The sequence below is a fragment of the Populus euphratica genome, unplaced genomic scaffold (genome assembly GCF_000495115.2).
Source record: "Populus euphratica unplaced genomic scaffold, PopEup_1.0 scaffold128.1, whole genome shotgun sequence".
NCBI classification, from domain to species: Eukaryota; Viridiplantae; Streptophyta; class Magnoliopsida; order Malpighiales; family Salicaceae; genus Populus; species Populus euphratica.
In genome coordinates, this window is record NW_011500015.1 from 523,569 (window position 1) to 545,943 (window position 22,375).

At 32.1% G+C, this 22,375-nt stretch overlaps 1 protein-coding gene across 1 annotated transcript; it reads right to left on the reverse strand.

Moving 5' to 3' along the window:
• Positions 1-12,739: 12,739 nt before the first annotated feature.
• AXR1 (NAD(P)-binding Rossmann-fold superfamily protein) lies at positions 12,740-19,523 on the reverse strand. Its single transcript, XM_011048961.1, has 15 exons — positions 19,303-19,523; positions 18,928-19,100; positions 18,674-18,837; positions 18,190-18,291; positions 17,592-17,671; positions 16,903-17,053; positions 16,720-16,813; positions 16,030-16,118; positions 15,251-15,324; positions 14,989-15,151; positions 14,449-14,534; positions 13,787-13,870; positions 13,510-13,690; positions 13,256-13,357; positions 12,740-13,166 (listed from the first exon to the last, which is right to left on the reverse strand). The coding sequence occupies exons 1-14, from the start codon at positions 19,338-19,340 to the stop codon at positions 13,274-13,276; spliced, it is 1,563 nt and encodes a 520-aa protein (XP_011047263.1). The 5' UTR covers positions 19,341-19,523; the 3' UTR covers positions 12,740-13,166; positions 13,256-13,273.
• Positions 19,524-22,375: the final 2,852 nt, after the last annotated feature.

Consider the following 22,375-nt stretch of genomic DNA (forward strand, 5'->3'; position numbering starts at 1 on the left):
TTATAAAATAATTTTAAAAAATATATATTAATATTAATAATTTTTAATTTAAATATTATAGATTTAACTATTCCTATTACATCATCAAATAAACAATATTTTATATAAAATATTTTTTATTATTCCATTAAACTATCTATAATTTCATCAAGTATAAAATACATCCGACAAGGATTACAGTTTTTACAAATTTTTTAAGAGTGCAACACCATCAGGTAAAATATAATTGGAAAAAAAATTAAGATTGCGATCAAATTTTACAAATGCTACGTTATCAAGCAATCTCCGTCTAGTTTATATAGTGTCATTAAATAATATATAATAATAGTTTTTTGAATAAAACACAATTAAAAATAAAAAATATTTTTTTATTTTGCTGGATAGGACCTAGTTCAATGCATTTTTAGTTTTGAACCGGACTCAATTTGACCGGAATAGTGAAGAATGACTCCACTGTTCACATGAAGAGTGGAATATAACTCTACTATTCATAGTTTTTCTTCATAAGAAGCAGTAAAGAGCTACTTTTTGTAAATCTATGACACAACCATAGTTGATGGTAGACTCCACCAATAAAAAATTACTTTTGTTGCAATACCAAAAAAAAATATTTGTGGCTATAAATGAACCTCACCCGCAGCCACAATACCAAACGATACCTGAATCTGTAATAGTTACTGTTGATGCCGACCTCAAACTTGTCCATCCGACAAGGATTACAATTTTCACAAAATTTTTAAGAGCGCAACAACATCAGGTAAAATATAATAGGGAAAAAACTCAGTTACGACTCTAGAGTTACTTTTTTTTATTATTATTAACTATGATTGTTTAAGCTAACTCATGTGTATCTTAACTAATTTTTCAAGATTTTAAAGTTAATAATAATGTAAATCTTTAATATTTTTAAAATTTATAATATTTAAAGGGAAAAAAATTGCGATCAAATTTTACAAATGTTACGTCATCAAGCGATCTCCGTTTAATTTATGTAGTGTCATTAAATAATATCTAATAATAGTTTTTTGAATAAAACACAATTAAAAATAAAAAAATATTTTTTTATTTTGCTGGATAGGACCCAGTTCAATGCATTTTTTATTTGAACCGAACTCAGTCTGACCAAAATAGTGAAGAATGACTCCACTATTCACATGAAGAGTGGAATATAACTCCATTATTCATAGTTTTTCTTCACAAGAAGCAGCAAAGAGCTGCTTTTTGTAAACCTATGGCACAATCATAGTTGATGGTAGACTCCACTAATAAAAAATTGCTTTTGTTGCAATACCAAAAAAAAATATTTGTGGCTATAAATAAACCTCACCCGCAGCTACAATACCAAACGATACCTAAATCTACAATAGTTACTGTTGATGCCGACCTCAAACTTGTATCGGTTATGACTCTAGAGTTACTTTCTTCTTTTTTTATTAACCATGATTGTTCAAGTTAACTCACGTATATCTTAATTAATTTTTCGAGATTTTAAAGTTAATAATCATGTAAATCTTTAATAATTTTAAAATTTATAATATTCAAAGTAGTAATTTTTAAAAAATAAACTTAAAATTTAATAATTAATTAAACTAAATCCCCTAAGATGCCATTCTAAAATAACTTGTAGAAGCATGAGGGTGCTAATATTTAATGGTGGGTACGATTTGTCTGCAGATATGTGAAGACATTGATAAATTAATGGATATGCAGGCCTCTTGAAGATGAGGGATGATCGCCTGGTCCCTCTTTCATATTTAGGGTAGACGATGAAGGTGTCATCGATCTGTGTGCCATTGTGGTCATTTTAACCAAGTGGAGGACGTTCCTTCGAATTTCTTTGGAACGAATGCCGTCAGGTTCCATCACTTTAGTTGGAAATGGCTATAATTAATGTATTAATGTTAAAACTTTTATTAATGCAAGAGAATCTTAAACATAAAATTTCAGAAACAGTTCCATTTACGAACGATTGTGGAGCAAATTCGCAATAAAATTTATTTATAACGTGACAAATCTCACACACGTTAATCAATCAATTTGCAATCCTGATGATCTACAGAGAAATTAAGTTTATTTTTGTCTTTTGTTTGTCAGAAGAGAGAGATCTCAATCAACCTGAAGGAGGCTCAATTAAGATGTCAAAGCACACTCATAATCTTGATCATCAACGAGTCAATAATAATTGGCATATTTTAAAACATCAAGAGCTACGAAACTTAAAGAGGGGAAAGAAGAAGTTAAAAAATGCCCTAAAATTTATGACCCTCGTTTGATGTTATTTACCACTAATTCCAATCCCATTGAAATACTAACCATGGCAGCATATCAATAGCTAGTTTAATATTATGATGATGATGGTTATTATTTAAAATATATTAAAATAATATATTTATTTATATTTTAAAATTTATTTTTAAAATATAAAAATATGATAACTCCAAAACATACGAAGGGGCATTATGCTTAATTAGTACAACATTCCATCTGCCTATTGATAGCCGTTTTTTAAGGTAACAAAAAACAAAAAACACGTCCAAATTATTTGCAAGAATCTTAGCATAAGAGTGTGCAATTAAAAGTGCAAAGAGCATATTAAGTATGGTCAAGGACACGTGATTGGTTCTAGCGGCTTGACAGGTGGCAAGTTCCCATTGAGAAGGCAACCTTACCCTGTCCATTAATCATGTGACATATAGCACCTGGGCTCACGTGGAACCTGTAAGAATCTGCACGCGACAGGGCTCCCTTCACAAGCTAAGCCTGACACGTGTCATGTTTCGGTTAACATGCACTGAATTTGATGCCATCTTAAGCATTAAGGTGTGGTGTATTTATATATCACCGTGAGGGAGTTCCGGCAGTGGTCGGTTTGGACTCGTCGATGGGTCATCGAAGAAAAATGCATAAAAATTGAAGATTAGAACTCGTATTTTACAGGCGAAACTCGAAAAGGACTCCGTTCTCGGTGAGATTGTCGGAATATTCTCTTTTATAATGGGATGTTATGTCATATGTAGTCAGAAACCTCATAATTCATTGCAATTTTATTAAATTAAAAGAAATTTACTTCAAATACCTGATTGAAAAGGATAGAACATAAGTTTTTAGCATATTTGAGATTGCTCCGACCTTCAGAAGAATATATTTGAGGTTGTTCGAGCCCTTGATAGAAAGTTTTCATAAGTTTTTCTATAGTTTTTTACATAATCTAGCTAGGATTCTAGGTAAATGGAAGAAAATTTCAAACAAATTTAAATTTAAATTTAAAAATTTCTAATATTATAATTTTAAATTTAAACATGAGTAAACTTAAGTTCATGACAATAACAATTCCATTTCTTAAGAAACCTTGCCCTCAGTGTTAGGGTAAGTTGTCTTAAATGATATGTTTTGAAGTAGTTTCACTAATTCTTTCAATAAACTTTATTGAGTTTGATGGTGTAGTTGATGCTTCTGCTGCTATTTATTTTTTCATTTGCTTCAATAAGTTGTGATATTTTTGTTCTATTTTTTTTTTTATCATGAATCTACTGTTTTAGTATTAATTGTAACAAATTAAAACTAATAATTCAAATTAATAACAATAGTTTTTTTAATTGAATTAAAAGAAACTCGCTGCAAAGATTTTATTGAAAAAAAGAATAGTTTCTGAACATATTCAAGGCCATCCAATCCTCCACATGAATTTTTTCATGTTTTTTTTTATATATAATCTAGAATTCCATCTTAAACAGAAAAGAAATTCATACAAATTCAAATTTAAAAGATTCTAACATGGCAGCTTTAATTAAATTTTTAACTCCTGGCCATTGATGTACTTCTATTTAAAATATGATTTAATCTCGTATTTTGTAGATTGATGGATCACAAATACCAAAAGTACTCTTTTCTTGTTGAGATTGTTGGAATATTCTGGGATGTTGTGTCATACGTTGTAAGATTTACGTTTTGTTTCACATTAATCCATGCCCTCGTCTAAAGCTTAATTTGTCCATTCGCAGTCACCCAGATATTGCATGCAGCTGCAGCAGCGCTGCATCGCATTTGATAATATATTTACAAAAGTAAGGTTAACAAACAAATATTTAAAAACAATTTAATTGAGACGAATAGCCAAAAAGAATATGTCCCAATAATTTCTTTTATTTTATTTTTTTAGATAAATGTTTTAAAGAAAATCAAGATTTACTCAGTAGTAATGATATTGATGGATGAATTGTTGCAATATTGTAAAATAATTGATGTCCCAGTTCTGACGAACATGGCTCGATTTCCATGTTCGAACTGGTTCATACTGGCACACGATGTTTGCCATGGAGACACAGATCACAAGCTAGCATTGGGTGGTAACATGAAGCTGAGATCATACGATCGAGCTGGACTACCATTGATGACGTCTTTCCTTTTCTTTCTGTTTTCTTTTTTTTTTAATCTTTTTGTGTGTGGGTTAGGCATAAAATATCCAATTGAAAACGCCTCTTCAACAAAAGGCAAGCCAGCATGTGGCCAGAAGAAAAAGAAAATGAAGATCATTGATTAAAAACACATGATGTGGGGTTAGCCATAGTTCTTTAAGGTCAATATTTCTTGGCATTAACCTAATTGTATGCATACCCAGTTGCAAGCAGCCCTATATTTCTATATATGTGGTTGTCAATTAATGTGTTTAGCTGGCTTTACCAATCAAACCATTAATCATCTCAATCCCATTGTTCCCCCGGGTTGCACATGTCAATAATTGCGGCAAACTATTTATTTCTCCTTTTCTTTTTTAAATAATAAAGTAACTTCTCATTCTAGTTGAATGCATGTTAAGTTCTTAGTACTTTTTCCTAGACTTTCAAATCACACACACACTATGATAGATACAGGGATGAAAAGTTCTTTGGTAAAAATTATTGTAATATACTGATATAATTTGTTTATAAATGTTTATATTTGTATTTGTTAATAATTTGGTATAATGTTACTATTTTTTATTTTCAAGATATTCTTGCAGACAGATAAGAGACTTTTGTGTACAAATCATGCTAGTAATTATGTATATATAGTGATTTAGTCTAAAAATCTTACCTAAATGATAGGTTCTAAACTTAATGTATATTCAAAAATAAAACGGATTCAATTAAAGATATAAAAATAGATTGGAGAATTATATAAATATAAATCTTTAGCTATTAATTTTTTTTAAGAAAAAAAAAAAGAGAATAGGTCTACAAACAAGATGAACACCACACCAAACATGAAATATTACAACTCTCACATGCATGTAGGTAAAGAGATTTCGGAATATTATGACTTATATATATTAAAGCCTAATTGTTCCCAATACAATTAATTTTCTTGTATTCTTTGAGATTTCTAATAAATTTTATTTCCTCGCTCGTATGCCTAGCACAGTTGATGCATAGATCTCAGACACTGTTCAAGAGACGGCACGCATTTTTCAGAGGTTTCAGCTTGAGACAGCAGATTGGCTTAGGTGCCTTGCTTGCGAAAGGAGTCCCGTCCCTGTCGCTTTACAACACCACATGCTACCCTGCTTAAGCAATCCAAAGCTGCCATTGCACGAGACTATCTGATAGTTGGTGCAGGTGCTTTGTCAAGAAGAGAATGCTTAGGCGTTGGTGATCAGCTCCTGAGACTTGTACGGGAAGCAAGAGTCCCTCTAAAATTACAGCCACCAGACAGACAGCAGAATGTGCAGAGCTTGCCAATTTCCAACTTCTGGGCATCAAATAAAGCCACTGCTCACTCCCAGAATGCTCAAGCGTTGGACTATTGATGATAAAAGCATGATTGCATATTAATGCTTTGCTTTAATTCTTGTTTACTTTCTACTGCACATTACTTTAATCAGTTCGTACTTTTGTTCTTCTTTCTTTTTTACATGTTGCCGAGAAACTCAGATTGGACGAGGCTACTCCTTATCTAGATGGACATATAATTAGAAGCAATGATTTCATAGAGAGACAAACACTAATCAGTTAAAAGTGTCCTTTGTTTCCTTTTCCCTAACATTATTCCCTTCATATAAAGTAATTCAGCCTCTTGGTTACCTACTTGAGTTTCGATTTTGAGCTTGTGTCGGCTAATTCTTATGCCATGTGTACTTGTTTTATTAGATGTCAGGTTTCTGTGTTAGGAACTACAAGTCCATAGCCTTTGACAAATCACACACACCGCAAAGAAAATAAGTTCTTTCTATTGTTTGTTTATAGATTCAATCAGATTTGGTGGTTGTATTAGGAATTCATTTTAGTAATTAACAATTAATTAGGAGCTAGAACCTTTGACAAATTAAACACATACGCACAAAGGATTTTATTATTTTTAATATTATTATAAATTTAATGTGATTGTGTTATGAGTTTATATAATCACTTATGAACTTCAAGCAATTAAAAAAATCTGATAACAATATCCCAAAATTTAATATGGTAAGAAATAAAGTTATTTGGTGTTTGGTAATGACTAATCAAATTTATTTTTTTTCATAACCCAAAAAGTAGATAATTGATGGTAGAGTTCTAATATTTTAAAAAATATATATGAAATGAAAATATAGAAAGTCTTTAAAAAACCTTTTATATATATAGGATAATAATTATATATAAACCGTTCATGTTACTAAATATAAGATTAAACTTGGATTAATTAAGTGTAATATTGAGCTAAATATAAAAAAAATAGATTTAATAATTTATTAAATTTATATTGTATTAAGTTTAGTATATAACTGAATCTTATTATAATAAGTCTGATAATTTATAAAATTTATATTAACTTGAGCTCAATACATTATCAAGTCTAAGTATAAGTATATTAAAGTTAATAAGTTGCAAGATTTATAATAGATCAAAAGTTTAATATATGGCTGCCGCTAAATATATTAAGTTTTACACTCTTTCAAAACATCAAAAGTTTCGCCCATCAAAATCATTCAATATATTTAATTTTTCTTTTTATAATAGATCTTTATGAAGGTGGAATTTGAACCCGAGATTTCACCACCTTTTCTGATAGAATATCATCGAACTACAAGTACATCGATGATGCCAGATATCTCAGTGGATCTAAATGATAGTAATTCTATTTTCTTTTTTCTTTTTCCAGATATCCATTATCTAGCTGTAGCGTCAATGTTAATATGTCTCATGGTCTATCTTACTGGGCTTTCATAAATGCCAACATTGGTGCCCATCTCAAGCGGCCCGTAGCAGTTAGCATCCCACACTCTGGCCATGACCACATGTAACATGTGGTCTCTGCCATTCCGTGAACCAAGACACCAGCTCTGTGGTGTGGTGTGGTGTGGACGCTCATTATTGTGACACGACGACCCCCAAGCACTCTGCTTTTCGTGCTCCCCAGATTAATGGAGATTGGAATTGAGACCATTTCTTCGATGAGCAAAAATCAACAATAATGGCATAACTAAGTTATTTTTAGACTGTGAATAAAACAAATAAGGACAAGGCAAATCATGCTCTTCCTAAAGAAATTAGATGGAATCCTTCTCTTAAATTTCCTGCTCGGACATATTGATTACCTTCTTGGCATCATTACTTCAGCTCGAAAATCAACTCTAGAAGGCGGCAATGGTTCGAACAAAACCTCCATGATATTACTCAGAATCCCTTTGTCAAATGGATTTTGTGACCCCATGTAGCGTTGACGGAAATTCTCATAGCCTGTCTGCCACAAAATACACAGAAAAATAACCATTAAAGCTAATACATACAAGCAATGCAGATAAATTTATGGATGCAGATTTTGAATATATAGGACATCATCTCCTATTGTATCTGGTTTGAACACTGTACCAGAGATCTTCATTCGAAAAACTTAGGAAAAAAAATGGATATGTTGGGCCAACCTGATTTCTTGCAAGCAGAAATACATGAAATATAGTAAGGCCGCCTAAGAACAAGACAGTAGCAGAACTAAATGATATTAGTGCCAGAGTTTCAGGACAGTTCTTCAGCATTCCAAGCAATCCAGTGCCAGTTCTGAGCATTCTTTGGTGGATTCTCCAGCACGAGAAAGCAAATACGTACACAAAGAAAATCAAGGCTGATATGATAAATGTTAGGTAAAATCGATAGTTTCTCTGCACAAACAAAGATCACTTTTCAGAATTCATGCAAGCAGCACTGCAGGTATTGAAGGTTTGTTAGTGTTAATACCAGTGCAATGCATTGGCCGATCCACGGGCAGTGGTGATCAAATTTCTCGACACAATTATCACAGATGGCGCAATGGCAACTCCGGGGAGGCCTAAAAAACTTACAAATGCGACAATATTTTAGTTTGAGTTCTACCCCATTAACAGTTACCCTCTTTCTCCTGGTTCCATCGCTCGTGCCAGCAGTTTCCTCGATAGATGATCCATCATTTCTAGGAATAATTCCTGGATCAGTTGTACTTACCAGAAACAGGTTGACCAGAACCTGTATTCCCAATAAAATAAAATAAATTTGATCCTTGCCGAGTAAATATTAATTACTGCTAATTTTATAGAATGAGAGGGACTGACAGTTAGTGTTAAAATCAAGGAAAAGGCTGTGATAAGACCAGAGTCGTGCGGCAAATCATCCTCACTATACATGGCAAAAACCCAACTTGAGAGTATTATTGAAACAGTTGTCAACAGCAATCCCCTAGGATCTGGGCCACATATGAGTCGTCCATGGAAAAAAAACACCTGCATGCACATAAAATTAAGCAGCAATCAATTTTGGCAGTACAGAGTACTGCAGACAGATTATACAAGGTGATTGCTAATTGTTATAGATTGTTGAATTCGAAAGTGAGAACAAGTACTATTGGAACGTACATTATTCCCTGGCCAAACCTGGTAAGCCCTTGTTATGTCTGGATCGCCTGCACAGCCATATTGTCGTAGCCACAGATCCTCAACAAACCTCTGGACTGCCACAAGATTCTGTCTTATCGTGTCCATAAACCTAGCCAACTTCATAGCCATTTTGTTGTGAAAACCTTGAGTTTTCTTCTCTGTGTCATTGTCCCTGTTTGATGCATGTCCAAACTGTTGTGCTGGTGGTGGACTTGAAAGAGCAATGGGTTCCATCCCAAGATCATCTTCATCATCAATCCCTTCCACTTGCGAAATATTCTCAAGTCCCTTCATTTTTTAAATCTCTTCCCTCCCCTTTTGTTTTCCTGGAATGGAATCAAATATGATCCAAATAACTGAATTTCGAAAACTGAAAAGCGGTTACAGGCTTATAAAGGAGTTAACTTTGATTGTCCTTTTAGTTTAGAACTAATTAATTAGTCCCTATAATCTCAAAAATAACTAAATAAACTTTTTAGTAGCATTGAGCATCCTCATTTTGTTAGGTTTTTTTTTTTTTTTTCATAAATTCTTTTCCATCCGAAACTCCATGATAAAGTGAAAGTGCAGAAAATACAAATCACAGCAGTGACGATCGCTTCTCTAGCAAAGCAGTCTCTTCTCTTATTCTTCTAATAACCTCTCTTCATCATGCTGTCTACAATCCCGCGAGAAACCACAGCTGCTTCTTTTAAACGCGTCTTGGTTGACGATTCAAGCGCTAGAAGTTCCATTCATCCAATTTGCCGCTTCCATGTATTAAAGCTTTGATAGAGAATCCTGGATTAATCGAGCTCGAAGGCAACCGAGATTATTTGGTGGATACCATTGCATTACATGATGCAATGGGTGTTCTTGCTCCTGCAGTTTATGTTCATCCTACTATTAATTTGTAAGGTGTAACTCACTGTAACTATCTAATTATCAAGTGGTTTGTGACATTGCATGCTCATGAAAAAGCAGTCTGTGGGTGACCTAGGTATTACACAACGCCGATAATGATGTTATCTGGCTGCAAAGAGAATTGAGTGACCTTTTCTCCATTTGAGTACTTACTTGTGCATAGCATGGAGAACACATGATCACCAGTTCCAAATCTAATTTGCCAGAGTGTTTACTATAGCCTGTGAGGGTTTCATTGTGGATTCTTCTGGGAAACCTCTTGTTTTATTTTCTACTTTGGTTTTTTAATTTATTTATTTTTTAATTTAGGTTGGAATAATGTTCTGGATGATGATGCAAAAAATAATGTTTGATTTTATTAATATTAAGATGAATTAAAGCTTTAATGATCAAATTTGAAGCTTAACGGCTTTGTATGATCAAGGAAAGTTTTCTTTCCTGCTCGGATGATGTTGCCAAAAATAATATTTGATTTTATTGATATTAAGATGAATCAAAGCTTTCATGATCAAATTTGAAGCTTAACAGCTTTGTATGATCAAGGAAAGTTTTCTTTCACTTGATTTTAGTTTTTTTTTTTAATTTAATTTTTTTACATTAATTTTATTTGAGATTTAGCTTGGCAAATTATTTTAATTGACTAGGTATTAGGTTTTTGCAATTTCAATGAAAAACTTTGGTGTTTGATTGATATATAATTTTATAAAAAAAATTACACTGAATTAAAACAATCAAGTTTTAAAAAATCAAAATTAAAACTAAATAAATATGAAGATTAGGACAAACAAATAGAGCAAATAACATAACGTGTGTCTCTTGAGAGCCGGTAGATAGGGGTGCTTCCACCATCTTCAGGTGGTGCGAGAGGCATTACCAAACAACCAATGACAACTTTCATGTCAGATTTGGAAGTGTCACACCAAGATCTTCCAAGTAGTTTGACACGTGTAAGAATGAACACAACAATTGGACTCTAGCAGACGGTTTTTTAATCTCTTTCATCTTTTTTTTCTCCTCCCTTTAATAATTGTCTTTGCCTGCAAAATTTTTGAGATATCTTATTATTTGTTGTTCGTAGTGAATTATTATTTATTTTATTTTTATTTTTTAATATTAGATTTAATTTAGTTTTTATATATTATTTGATTTTTACTTTCTTTAATTGTTATATATTTTTTATTATTTTTTTCAATGTAATCCCTTAAAGTTTGGTTTTGATTTATTTATATATCAAGTTTGGTTTTTATTTTTTTAATTAATTTTTTTTAATTTCATCCTAGTATTATGTTGATTAGGGATTTAACTTCATAATATTTTTGGGTTTACTTTCTTTAGAGTTAATTTCTATATCATGACTTGAGTCGTAAGTTTTAAAAATTTTCTCGAGTTGACTTTAATTTTTTATATTATTTTTTAAATTAAAATAACTCAAATTAAAACAATTAGAAGGTAATTTTTTTAGTAAAACAATTGTTTTTATTTGAAGGTACCTTGCCTGTTTACCCCAATTATCATATTTGAATTTTTAAGATTGAGTTTCTTGATTTTTATTTTTTTATTTTTTTCTATGAGGTTATCATGATTAAGTGCTTGACGAGTTTACCCAAGTTATTTTGAATTTTTTTTAGATTATTTATTTGAGATTGAATATTTTTTTTATATTTGATCTTTCAACATTTAGTTTGTTTGAGAATTAACCTTCATGATTTTTATTATTTTTTATTACGTTATTTCATTCATATGATCGAGCTCATAAAGTCTAGAGGCCTTATCCTGATTTGTCTATGTTTAACTTTTTTGAAGTTCTTTTTTTTTTTACTAATTTTTTTTGTTTGTACCCTTTTATGCTTGGATTTTTGAAAATTGAGTATGTTATTTTTTTCTATTTGTTTTTTATGAAATTATCCTAACTTCAAGACACATGTTGCAAGTTTATCCATCAATTTAAGTTAATTCAAGTTCTTTTTTATATCATTTTTATATATAATTTTTAATTTAATATTAGTTGATAAGTAATTTTTTCTTTTTCGGTAGATGTTTTTAGTTTTTTACGGGTCACCATGCTCTGGGTACATTTATCAACATCACTTGTTTTAATTATTGAATTAAATAAAATCATCTTATTAAATTTAGTAATATCTATAACCGAGTTATGATTTTCTTTATTTTTTAAAACATATTAGCAACACCTTCACATTGGTTTTTTTTTTAATGTTAAAAAAATTAATCCAACACCGAACAAAGTGCAGGCCAATGAAATGCAGCGTAAAGATTGGAGGCAGCGCCTTCCATCAGCAGAAATGCTAGTACTAAATGGTCAAACAGATGCATGATTTCTACTGTATATTGCAGGATGTTTAATAGCCGAGCTCAAACTACAAGGCAGTGGTTTGTCTTTAATTGTGACATGGTGATTTAAAATATTTTTTATTTTAAAAAAATTATTTTTAATATTAATATATAAAAACATTTTAAAAAATAAATTTTAAATTTTAAAAAACATGTTTATACGGCATTACTAAACACGACATTAATTTCTATCAATGTAGATTTTAATGTAAAATGGAAGGATTGAACCGTACAAATAATTAGTCCTCCAAAACAACAAATGCCAGCCATCAAGTTCTTATGTTAGAAGTGGCAAGATAGGATGGGGCGATAGCTTTAATAGACATTCCTCTTCTTTCTAAGTTAGAAAATAAGGACTTTTTTTTTTTATCAATTAACTAAGGAAAATGCATGTTATATTCTCTGCTAGACCACTACTAGATCCTGGATGTTCACGGGTGAAGAAATCCCAGTAATGCGGTTGAGAAATCGAAATTAAGATAGTCGAAGAAATGAAAAATCCAGCAATCTGTAAAATTATTACTAGTTTTAGATTTTTCTGTTTTAGTTAGTTTCCTAGGTTTAGAGAGAACTATACTTCATTCTGACAAATGAAAGTTATTCTTTCTTCAAAAAAGAAAAAGAAAAAAAGAGTCACAAGAATATTTCAGATTAAAGCTTCCCAATAACTACAGCAAGTCTTTAAAAAGTGGATTTTGGTACAACTTTGCTATTTAAGCAGTGCTGGAGAAAACAAGCCTGATCAGTGGAAGCGTGCATCCAGGAATCTCTTGCAGAAGAAAGCAAAAAAAATGTGAAAGGGTAATGAACAGAGATTGAATTCACCGGTTTTAAATGAAGGCCACTCGTCAATCCTGTCCCGTTACCATTGTCGCTGTCATTGGCTAAAGAAACACGAGAATTTGTCCTGTGACCTTTCCATTTTCTTTGTACCAATTTCAATTTCTTTCTAAGCCAAGTTCTGCATCAAAACTTGAACATCACCAGAACTCTGCCTTCCCCAGTAACTCTCGACAATGTAAAGAATGCCTCCTTTAAATGATGAAGTGGTGATCTGCCATTAGAAACAAAAAGGGTGGGTACATGTCTTAACAGAAATTTTGATTGTCAGGTAGTTGCGCTAAATGGAAGGCAAGAGCTTACCTGTTCCAGTAAGGCATTCTACAGTGCCAATAATTGAGACCTTTGATCGATGCCGTTGAATATGAAAGTCCCCACCATGGGAACAAATTGTTTCGTTATGAGCTGTAAAGAACAGGAAATTTGTGATCTCATGTAGGTGATTGCATTAAGATTAACTTCAAATGGCCTAGTTTTAAAAAATAAGGCAGCCTACTTTTTTATCAAGAAAAACTTAAATGCCATGCAGTGTACTAGGGATAGATATATATATAGACCTTGATCACTTCTTGCGATGCAATTCCCCCAATAAAGGCAGCAACCGCATGAAGTTCAGAAGCACCAAACCGGCACATTTCATTGACAAGGTCCTCGGTTACAGTCGCACCATTGCAACCGAGGTCACTAAGTAGACCAACAACAGTAGTTTTCAGTCGAGATATATCCTCATCCATTTCCCTACAAGACATCAATGATAGAGCAGAATTCAGTTTGGTAGTAGAATGCAATAGCTTATTGGAAAAAGAGTAGCTGGTAGGTATCTCAGGTATTTACCCTTCAAATTGCCCAGGAAAACTGTTATAATTAGCAGCAAAGCGGTCAACAGCTCGAAGCAGGATATAAAACCCCATGGCAACACTGCAACTCAAATTAAAAAGAAAATCAGTGGTTATGAGCAAAACAAATTCCTCTCAATTCGGCTAATATACAGTTCATTTGTCTTATAATGTAAATCCCAGACAGAAAAAAAAAAATTTATATATATTAAAGAGAGAGCAGTTGCGATGCATATTGAAATTCTCCAAGATAGTTGTTAAATCAGGTTTCCCAAAATATGGGATTCCCACCATTATTGAATTTGGGATGAATAATGCATGTAGATTTTGCTCAGTTCCTGTGTTTTGCAAAGATACATGAATTTTGATGCATCGATGCATTTTCCTATAAAAATTCACACTGTATTGGACAGTATATCTTACAAAGGGCAAACAGCACAATATTTGCCTTGAACTATGCCAAAGATGGTTTTGATAAAGTTATTAGGACATTGTTTATATATTTGAAATCTCATGTGTGTGCTTCACTACATATTATTTAGGTGTACATGGTAGAAACTGATAAGAGAATATCATGTCTCAAAAACCTTCTTGTAGAAAGGGGACAAGATTGTTGCAGGACAATGATATCTGAGCGGGAAACCATACAGAGATCCTCACCTGTATTCCTCATCAGTTAAATACTTCTGTAACTCTGTTACTGCAGGCTTGTTGAACTCATCTTCAATAGGTCGATACCGGCAAATCTATAAAGAAGAGTTTGAAAACGCTCACTAACATTCCTTATCTAAGAACAATATAATCCATCTCAAAGAGGAAAAATTGCAATCCTCCATTATGCACATTATGATGATGTAGTTGCATGTCTAGTTGAGAACATTTTTGGAACACGGAGAGATATATGTTTTTCCAGAGCTCTCATCCAAAAGTTCTATAACTCAACAATAATGCCTCGGAGAGAGTCCGTGTGCTATCTGTTCAACAAGTCCCAGAAAGTACTTGAATGTAAATGGTAGTTAACAGTAAACAAGATTAATTCTGATGAGAAACACAAATATTAAGCTTTTATCTAGCTCAATAAGCATGAATCATAACAAGGATAAAGGCACTTTGACAAAGAAATATCTGAAAAATAAAGTGTTGTATCAAGAGGAAACACACGTAATCAATGACAGGCAAAAACATAAAATATGAACTTACCTTTAGTTTTCTTGCATTTTTGCAAAAGCTTTTAATCATTTCCTTTGAGATGCTATCTGGATCTCTACCCATTCTCTTCAGAATACTCTTAACTCTTTGCTGAATAGCAAGGAAGTCGGCCTCAGCTTTTGCTTGGTAGATCTTCTGCAAATTTACATAAAGCCTGCAAAGGAGTTGATATTCATCTTATAACTTCCTTTTGTTGTTTTAATTTAAACTACTATGAAAGAAAGATTGACCCCAAAAAGGTTTAGTCACTAACTCAGTTGAAGAAGTCATATCTGGTATTGAACCCTCAAGAGGTGCCTCCTCACCACCTTCATTCGCAATGAACTCCTAAGAATGTCAAGGATAAATTCAAGAAATCAAAATCTCAAGAACGGAGGGTGATCATAAGAAATAGAAATAAATTTTTTCATCAAACTAGATCCTAAATGTTAAGTATAGTTGTAAGAAGGAGATTGTGCCTTGCAGGCTCTAATGGACACTGAAACAACCAAGAGAGGAGAGACAGGGAGATGAATGTAAGATGCACATTGCAGCTTGAAAGAAATTGTCCAACCCTTCAGTACTTGTGCACAGAGCCTAAAAAGAAAGATTCTATTGCAAGCCCATCAAAAGCATCTACCATGAAACCCAAACCTCTAATAGTCCTATTACTTTCTTTCCGAACAGCAAAAATTCATGAGCACACATCCATGCATAGTGCCCAATCAAATGATTGAAAAACACCTCTAAAGAGGGGGCATAACTTCAAGACATCCAGAGATTACTCCAGAATTTTGTCCAAACTAATAGATTAGAAAAAATGATCAGTGATCCAAGTGTTTCCAACAGTAACATTATCCACCATGACACTCAGCTGGCCAATTTCATTTTGCCTAGAGCCCCACAGCAAGCTTGTCAATCCAGTCATGAAATAATCCTAAAAGCATCATTTCTACAGACTTTAATACAAGTGAATTTCACTCCAAGCACAGTCATTGGAAAACAGCAGCGAGCCACAGAATCAAAGATCCAAGTCAGATTGTAATGCCTAACCTTCAAGCCAGCAACCATCACCCAAAAGTCAGATGAATTAGACTCAACTTCACTGCAGCTATCATGGATTATCCGCAACAGATCAGAATCTATGATATCAAAAACAAAAAGGCAACATTAGAGAGATCAAAGCCACCATTCACATGGAACTAGACAATATCGTTCTTTTTTTTTTCCCTTTCATTTTTTTACAGTTACATTCTTAATGTCCACCACTAACATCATATTGATTTCAATATTAAAAAAATCCCTATGCAATTGGATCTTAAAAGCTAATAATATATTTACTGTGTTAGATGAATATAAAATTAGCCAGGGTAAAAAAATGAGTAAGAAGACAGAATCAATTATGTGGATAAGGGGCAAGGCATGCCACAGATTGTTTCTTGTGAACTCATGTATATAAAGCAAACCAAATCCATTCCTACAGGGCAGGACAGAAGAGTTTAACAGCAATATCTAACCCATTTCCGTTACTCCATGCAAAACAAGTGTCCATGCAACCTCTGTTTTTTCCTTTATAGCTAAACATAAAAATCTTCTATTGGACATTTATAATTTACCTAATATGAAGAATGCATGTGTGAGCATAACAAAAACACTTCTGCTATCAATCTCAACCAACAAGTTCTTCTGAAACATCATCCTCCAAAAATTTTAAACCTGTTCTTCTGAATACTTTATACTCACTAATTCCTCGAGGCGCAAATACTTTAAAGGAGGCCTCAATAGCTTCTTTATAGTTGTCTTCATCCATTGCAACCATTCCTGCTTTTAGAATCTCCTAAGAGATTCGAAATCCCAAAGCACATGGCATTAACATAAAGAAATAGGACAAGAACCTAACAGGTAAATTGTGAACTAATTACAAACCTTGAATTCTTTCTTCTCATCCCTGGTTGATGGGAGGGAACCACCATGAGCTTTGGTCCAATCCTCAGCAACCTTGACTAGAATGACAACATAAGGTGTGTGCTTATGGGCAACAGGATCTGTCACATTTAAATCAATGGTTTCTGCAAACCTACCGTGTGCAAATACCATATAAGAAACTTCGAAGTAGAATACAGCATGTATGCTTTAAGCTCCAATCCAACCAAGAAGATAAGGAAAATGTATCTACAAAAGGAAGCATGTCCTCTGAGTGCAACATAAAATGAGGCTGAGAAGAGTGATGCTTCCTCCTGCCCACTTCACTTTTCCATGTTTCCTTTGAGATGTTCCATAATATTTTTCCAGTTTCTACATAAAGTACAAGAAAAAAATGTGTTTTCTATCTTATCCCTCAATTATTTGATTAATTATAACTCCATTTCAAAATATTTGGCATTCAACATTTTCCAAGGCAGAGATATTTTTTAGAAAATGCACAGCAGAGAAAGTAATAGATGATGTTTCAATAAATAGTTAGAAATCCAATGGTAGACAAATAAAATGGGACTGAGAGAGTAATAAATTTCTTCGATTTACTAATGCCATTAAGCAACAGTCTACTGTTATTAGATATGCATATGCACTGCAAAATATCAACTAAAAATAGATGCAAAGAAAAAGCCACGTACCTTTTGAGCTCAGGCCACGGGTTATTTAACCGAAGGTCATCCAAGAAATGATCTGGCTTTGACTCAATCACTGCATGTTCCTGTCTCCAACAAGAAAAATTCAATTTAGGAATCCTTGGATGCATAGAAAACAATTTCCAGACTTGATAGTTGGTATGTTAAAAATCCACCAATGTCCGTTTCAGTTTATATGTTCTTGTAGAAAAATTCAATTTAGAACCCTTAGATGTGTAGAAAACAATTTCCAGACTTGACAGTTGGTATGATAAAAATTGTTTCCGCTAATGCTCGTTTCAGTATTTGTAATCTTCAAAATTTGGCTCGCCAATTACATTTCACTCCCCCCACATAACTTTCTAGTGAGAGGTCCCAGAATTTTATGACATCAAATTATGAAAGAAATGAAAAATGTCCATAACATTGAATCTGAGAAAATTAAACAATGATGTAGCCACAAAGGAACCTGGTAGGTTATCCATTCAGTGTTTCAATGCAGTTCAATTACAGTTTCTGGAAGGCCAAGATAGTCACAGCAATTCCAATCATGATGAAGTAACAAAAAATTACCTTCACACTAATTCTGACAAACCAAACTTACCTTGACACTAATTCTGACAAACCCAGTAAGGCCATATGAGCGTGCAAAAATCAACAGAACATTGCAGATTTTATCGAGCTTTATCATCAAGTCTTCTGCCAGCTGCATGTGTATCAGGAATCATCCATCAAAGATATTGAACAGAGAGAATGAAGATAATTGAAAACCATGTTTTGAGAAACAGCAAATCAGAACATCCAGTCATGAAATAGATGGAATTATTTTATGATGCTTAGACAATGAGGAAAGACTGTACAACAATAAAAAAAAAATAAGAAAATGGGGCAAAAATTCCATGATTAGGGTACCAATATACCCTTAACAAAACCGCACACAACCATCTACAGCATATCAGTGATCCAAACCAATGCATTGAGCAAGTATGATCAACAAGACAAAAGCAGAAGCAAAATCAAAATCAAACATAGCAGAAACAATATCCTAGAGCACGGCATTCCATCAAGCACCCTACTATCAAGACTACCTGAGTGGCTACAACCAGTGTAAACTGCGAAAAGAAGGAGGGATTTGAGCCAATTAATGCCTCGGGATACTCTTCTATAAACTTGGCTTTAACAGCATCATTTAACTCTTGAAGAAACGTGCACACACATTTCGCCTTAGATTGCCCAAAACATGATTCATCCACTACCAGCAAAAATCATAGATACACAAACAAATAAATAAATAAACAAAGCAAGATAAGAACGAAAAAAAAAAGGAAACAAACAAACCCACCCATGAAATTATTTCCAAGGTCACCCAGTTCAACTTTAGACCCATCAATCACAGTGATGGATCCAACTCCACCAAGTACAAGATTTTTCAACGTCTCGGAACCGGTAGGACCGCAATTAAGCAAACAAATGGTAGCTTTTTCTAAGGCAGCCTGTCCTTGCTCACCCCATATCCTAAACAAGTTTTTTTAAAAAAAACAGAAAAGCACCACATAAATATAACTTCCACATTTACAACTTCAAATTTATTGCACCTTTAGCTTACAATTATAAATTATAAATTTCTCATATTTATTCTTCTCCACATCCCAAACAGATATAATAAATTATAACACATTAGGGAAAGTTTGAAGCGATGATCAGTAAAAAGTAGTACCTGAGTTGGCGATCGTATTTCGTTTTGGGCTCTGCCATTGTTTAGGGTTTGCTTTTGCTTTTGCTAACTAACTACTGTCCACTGTCAAGTTCGCTTTATAGCTACACAGTTTGTGAGGGATGGGGGCAGAGAAGGCTGAAGGCAGAGAATTGCGTATATATCGGAGAACGAACCCAATATCTCTGGTTAATGAAGCAAATGGACGTCACCCACCCTTTTTACTTTTATTTTATATTTTTATATTTTTATTTATTTTACCCAGAAACCATTATTTAAATTAATTTACATGTCAATCAAATTTTTTTTTCAAGTAGTTTACGGATATATTATCTAAGGTTTTTCTAAAATATTTTTTATTTAAAAATATATTAAATAATATTTTTTATTTTTTAAATTTATTTTTGACATTAATATATCAAAATAATCTAAAAAATTAATTTTAAATAAAATATAAATATTTTAATAAATAACATTTTAACTACGATATCAAACAGTCATTAACATAATGCACTTAAATATTATATTCTACGTATGACGGGGAAGGTTAGAGTGTGAGTAAGATTTTTGACGAATAACATTTTGGCGGTAAGGTCAAACACTCTTTTACGTTGGAATGTTGTACTCAAAAAATTATTTCTTGTCACTACACAAAATGATTTATGACAGGGAACACTAGAGCGTGAGTACTTGTGTTGAAGGGCATGTGGTTTTTTATTGTGTTTGAAATAATTGGACTTACATCGAGGGACAGAGCTGGAATTATCTAATAGGGAGGTAAAAATTAATATAATAAGATGTAATTTTTTTTAATTTACTATACATGAATATGAATGATAAAAATAAAATAAAATAAAATTATGTGGTTTAGTTTTATTCAAAAAACTTATTACAAATCTATGATGATATTTATACAAGGTAAGAGATTTAAAAACATATTAAATTAAGTCAAAGTTAGAAAGTTAATTTTATTTTCATAATATATTCATCATTTTAATTTTATTGGTTTTATACCTATTAAATATAAATATACAAAATATATAAGAAATATTAGCTAAAGCGATGCGTTATTTATATTTGATAAAACTTTGAAATAAAGTAAAAAATAATTCTTACATATTTATTTTAATTGTGCTCGTGTTCTTTCATAGAGTAGAAATCATCGATTATCATATTAATTGTGAATCTTTCATCAATTTCTTTTTCTATATAGAAAATCAAATCATTTGTAAGAAAATCATCTTACATCCGATTGTGAAATCTTGCTTCAACAATCTTCATTAATAAAAAAATCTCATTTAATAGTTGTTGTCGATACAAACAAAGTCAAAATAAGTTGAATCAACCTATCAATGAAGGGATAAATTGTTGATTTTTATGTTTCAACCAATCCTTGACATAAATCAGCAATCAATGACATATTCTTTAACTTTGGATGATTGGGTCCATCAAATTTATAATGTTGCAACTAAAATCTCAAATGAGTTTTTTTTTAGTTAGAAAAGTCTTCAGGATAGAACTTGTCAACAATTAAGCATGTGTCTTCAATACTAAATAATTTATAGTTATTTTTAGGATCCTAACTTAACAAGCTCAATCGTCTGCTCATTAAATCTATTATTTAGCTCTTGCAGTTGTTGATCAATGATAACTATAAATATATCAACTTGATAGAATGCTCAACTATTATTGATTTTGTTTAACAACGAGATCATCCCACACTAGAAAAACAAGCATCCATATCAGGAACTTCAATGTCATGATATTTATAAAATGATGTCACTTTTTCTGAAAGAGTTTCTCAACCAACATCTCTTAACTTCTGAATTCAAGTATTTGTGGTAATTAACAAATACATAGCATTTAAAATGTCTTAAGATTTATGTTGCAAAGCTTGGCAAGGTACATCAGTAATTCTCGTAACATTTTTTATTATATACAAGATGAATGCAAAATCAAATGACATTAGCAACTTAAATGAAAAGGCCGTATCACCATGTTGAGAATAAAGTAGATTCATCTAAAGCGATGTTTTCAAAAACCGAGCAAGTTGCCCCATATTTTTTTATCAAACTGCAAATTGATTTGAAATGCAAACTCCATTTGCTATCTTTAGGTCATTACAAACAACCTACTTGATTAACTCATTTACTCAGTTCAATCTCATCAATATCAACTAAATGTTCAATTGTAGCTACTTGAAAAGCTCGTAATTCATCATTACGCTTGCAAAAGGCACTAACAATATTAATAATAAAAATCAAGTTCTGAAAGAAAGTGTAAACATCAGATATTTCTCTAGCTGTAGCAATAAGAGCCAATTGTAATTGATGAGCTAAACAATGTACATAATATACATAAGGGCAATCATTAATTAATAAAGATTGCAATCCATTCCACTCTCCACGTATATTACTAGCACTATCATACCATTGGACATCAAAATTGTGATGAGATAAAACAAAGAGAATCTATTTCTTAAGAGTTAAAAAAGTTATATCTTTGACATAAACTATATCCAAAAATCATTCTCATGTAAATCCATTTTTATCAACAAACCTAATAATAAGCGTCATTTCCTCTCTTCTGGATTTATCTCGAGCTTTATCAACAATTAAATAAAATTTTGCATCACTAATTTTATAATGAATTAAAAACTGAATATTTTTAACAAAGACATGCAAAATTTCTTTTTGAATTTGATACGAGATATACTTAGCATTTTATGGAGCATTATCCAAAATAAAAGCACCTACTTGTTTATTGTATGATGTTAAAAGTTTTAACATTTCAAGAAAATTATCTCGGTTTTTTTATTTTGGATGTTCATCATTCCCTCTAAAAGTACATGCTTGAAATATGAGTCAATAAACAATATATATTGAAGCTTTAATATGTAGTCGATTATTTAGAATTTTTTGAGTAGTTTGCCTCTTAATTATCTTCTTAATATGATATGACTGATTTTTTAAATTTTTCAAGCACCTAATAGTAAATTTATTAGCTGAATTCAAATATTTTCCCATATGAATCAAAAAAGCACATTGTTCCCCTTCATTAACTTTCTTCTGATAAT

Excerpts from the sequence above, each read along its gene's own strand:
- AXR1 (XM_011048961.1), bottom strand. The coding sequence starts at position 19,340 with ATGGCAGAGCCCAAAACGAAATACGATCGCCAACTCAG. Across the intron at positions 17,054-17,591 it reads CCGTGGCCTGAGCTCAAAAG|GTTTGCAGAAACCATTGATT; the intron begins GTACGTGGCTTT and ends TGCACACGGTAG. Across the intron at positions 15,325-16,029 it reads TGATGGTTGCTGGCTTGAAG|GAGTTCATTGCGAATGAAGG; the intron begins GTTAGGCATTAC and ends TGACATTCTTAG.